We start from the raw sequence: 3269 nt of genomic DNA on the forward strand, positions 1-3269 counted from the left end.
GTGTTTGTTCTTCTATATTAATAGAGGAGTAGGTCTCTTATGAGACGGTCTCACGAATCTTTATCTGTGAGACGAGTCAAACCTATCGATATTCAAAATAGAAAGTAATACTCTTAGCATAAAAAGTAATATTTTTTCATGGATGACCCAAATAAGAGATCCGTCTCACAAAATACGACACATAAGACCGTCTCACACAAGTTTTTGTCTTAAGAGAGTGTGTGTTCTCTTTGAAAACACAGTGTGTGGTTACCATAAAATATTATAGTGAAATTATTTTCAACATGCTAGTGGTTTTTACTCTATTAATTTTTAAAAATTTTTCACGTAAATCTTGATGTTTAATTTATTATTTATTTTTATATTTATCATCTCAAATTATTGCAACGTGGGACCAATACTGATATCATATAATCAAACAATACAGAATCTAAAAACAAAATCTTAAAAATGAATTCTTGTGACCAACGAAAGAGTAGGTTGGATCCTAGCAGTAAATCAAAAGAATTTTATGCTATATGACTAATCAAAATTATTCCAACGGATTTCATCAAACACTTGACATGCAACCGACAACAACAATGAATTGCTCTGTCCGAAATCGTGTCCAATATATGAGTTGAATCGAGTCGAAAATCAGTCACACAAAATTTAATAATAATGTTTCATTAAAAAAAATTTACTTTAACTTCAAACACATGAAATTAAATGTAAAAACAAACTAGCTTACTTTCGTTCTTGGTAGAATTTTATAGATTTCTTAAATTTATGAAATTTGAGTATTTATTTTATTTCGGAGAGAGGGAAAATTATTTCTAAAAAGTAAAATAATATTTACTTTTTCCTTTACAACTTATTTAATTTTATTGTTTTCTAGTATTTATTTCGTTTTCAGACAGTATAAAAAATTATTCCTCGGAAAATTAATGAAATTTCACTTTCACACGATTTTCCTTTTTTTCCTTTTCGATATAGGATTCCTTCCATACACGCTGGGTTTAGGCTTTTACCTCGTCACTGTAGGTTTACGCACCACAGTCGACTAAACCTCCGAAGCTAGTACTATAAAATATCTCGGCCTCCCCGGGTTGACCCCTCTCCCCTGCCTTGATGCTTAGCACGAAGAATAGCAGTGCTTTCCTTCATGCATACGGAATCGAGGATTCGCAAAAGGGCTTAGAAATTTTGGTAAGATTTTGCTGTCTCTTAGGCTTTTGTTTAATGGGGATTGTGGGTTACGGGATTTGTGTTTGGTTTGCTTCTGGATTGTGGATATAGTGAAGAACTGTGTTTATTCTTTGATTGATACGGTGTAGAGAAATATATGTGGTTTTAGGTGAAATGTATGCCGATTTATATAAACGGATCAGTCGTTTCTGTTGTCGCGAGTTGAACAAATTTGGGATTGTTGATTTTCTATCCTCTTATAAATTGCGAAAGAAGTCGAGAAATGCGAGTGAAATCATGAAATTTATTTTCTTGGACAAATTCGTGTTCTTGATATCAATAAATGAGTATTTTAAAGTTTTTATTTTTATCATGTTCAATTGCTATATTACTTAAAAAAATCATCTTTTGTAGATGCCTAGAATGAGTTCTGATCTTGCTGATTCAGATAGGGAGCCTTTTGTGGAAGTCGACCCTACGGGTCGTTATGGTAGGTATAGTGAGCTTCTTGGGTCTGGGGCAGTGAAAAAAGTTTATAGAGCGTTTGACCAAGAAGAAGGGATAGAGGTAGCATGGAACCAGGTCAAATTGCGAAACTTCTCTGGAGATGAAGCCATGATAACTCGATTATATTCCGAGGTTCGGTTATTGAAGACCTTGAAAAACAAGAACATCATTGTGCTATACTCGGTTTGGAGAGATGAAAAAAGGAACACGTTGAACTTTATCACCGAAGTTTGTACATCAGGGAATTTGAGGGAGTACAGGAAGAAACACAAGCAAGTTTCGATTAAGGCGTTGAAGAAGTGGTCGAAACAAATTCTTAGTGGTTTGCACTATATGCATACTCATGAGCCTTGTGTGATTCACAGGGATCTCAATTGTAGCAATGTCTTTATTAATGGGAACATCGGGCAGGTATATATTAACATGTCTCGTTTTTCCTGTGTTTTCGGGTTCTTTTGTTTTGATTATGAGGAATTGAAATGGTTGCTGGAGAAGTATGGAAACAATTGAAATTATCTTTAAAAAATGCACAAGATATTAATGTTACTTTTTTTGTAGAACTAGGTCGAGAAATCTCATTATTCATGGTAAACATTAATGCATATGTATCATTGAAATTATCCTTCTGCTCTGATTAATGATCAAGAGAGTAAGTGGTCTGTTTTCACGTGATTCCTTAGCCGCTTCCTATTTCGCCGAAAAGATTTAATTTTATGTGCTTTCCATTATTAGTCCTCTCCCTTAGCTAAATAATCATTTCTCTCAAATTAATCACGTGATGCTAAATTACTCTTCAACACTGCTTCACTTAAATAGGTGAAAATTGGCGATTTGGGCTTGGCTGCAATAGTTGGGAAGAACCACTCAGCTCACTCATTACTTGGGACGCCAGAATTTATGGCACCAGAACTCTATGAGGAAAACTACACCGAGCTAATAGACATATACTCATTCGGCATGTGCTTGCTCGAGATGGTGACTCTTGAATTACCTTACACAGAATGTAACAATGTTGCCAAGATATACAAAAAGGTAACTTCCGGTGTGAGGCCTCAAGCCATGGATAAAGTCAAGGATCCAGAGGTGAAAGCATTTATTGAGAAATGTTTGGCTCAGCCGAGAGCTAGGCCATCAGCTGCTGATCTTCTTAATGATCCGTTTTTTGATGGAATTAGCGATGATGATGACGAAGAAAAATGTTGTTTAGATAGCGCTAGCAATTAGCAAGTGATCGAATCGAATGACCTTGGTTTTTGTTTTGGTTTAGTCTTTGTAAATTTTTTCTTTTCCTCATGGTTTTGGTGTTGGAATTGCATCTCGATTCGCGTTGAGGTGTATGATGATGTTCCATCTAAAGTTTACTGCAAAGATTGAAAATTTGTTGATCTGGGAAGGGTTTTGTGTGGTATTGATTTCTGCAATAGAGTTTGATAAGAATCTCATTTGATCTATCAAGTCCCCAACTATAACTTTATTTTAATTTGATAGACAAAAATATCATTTTTTTTTTCATTCAATTAATATCCAAGCAAAACTATAACCTCCTATAATTTGGGTTGTGAGTACATTGTCTCACATCGATATTAGAGTGAGAG

General features: G+C 34.6%; 1 protein-coding gene across 1 annotated transcript; it reads left to right on the top strand.

Moving 5' to 3' along the window:
- Positions 1-974: 974 nt before the first annotated feature.
- Positions 975-3067, top strand: LOC142549041 (putative serine/threonine-protein kinase WNK11). The gene is made up of 3 exons (XM_075657780.1): positions 975-1188; positions 1582-2085; positions 2491-3067. The coding sequence occupies exons 1-3, from the start codon at positions 1111-1113 to the stop codon at positions 2896-2898; spliced, it is 990 nt and encodes a 329-aa protein (XP_075513895.1). The 5' UTR covers positions 975-1110; the 3' UTR covers positions 2899-3067.
- Positions 3068-3269: the final 202 nt, after the last annotated feature.

Source organism: Primulina tabacum, chromosome 6, assembly GCF_025594145.1.
Source record: "Primulina tabacum isolate GXHZ01 chromosome 6, ASM2559414v2, whole genome shotgun sequence".
NCBI classification, from domain to species: domain Eukaryota; kingdom Viridiplantae; phylum Streptophyta; class Magnoliopsida; order Lamiales; family Gesneriaceae; genus Primulina; species Primulina tabacum.

Excerpts from the sequence above, each read along its gene's own strand:
- LOC142549041 (XM_075657780.1), top strand. The coding sequence starts at position 1,111 with ATGCTTAGCACGAAGAATAGCAGTGCTTTCCTTCATGCATACGGAATC. Across the intron at positions 1,189-1,581 it reads AAAAGGGCTTAGAAATTTTG|ATGCCTAGAATGAGTTCTGA; the intron begins GTAAGATTTTGC and ends CATCTTTTGTAG. Across the intron at positions 2,086-2,490 it reads TTAATGGGAACATCGGGCAG|GTGAAAATTGGCGATTTGGG; the intron begins GTATATATTAAC and ends TCACTTAAATAG.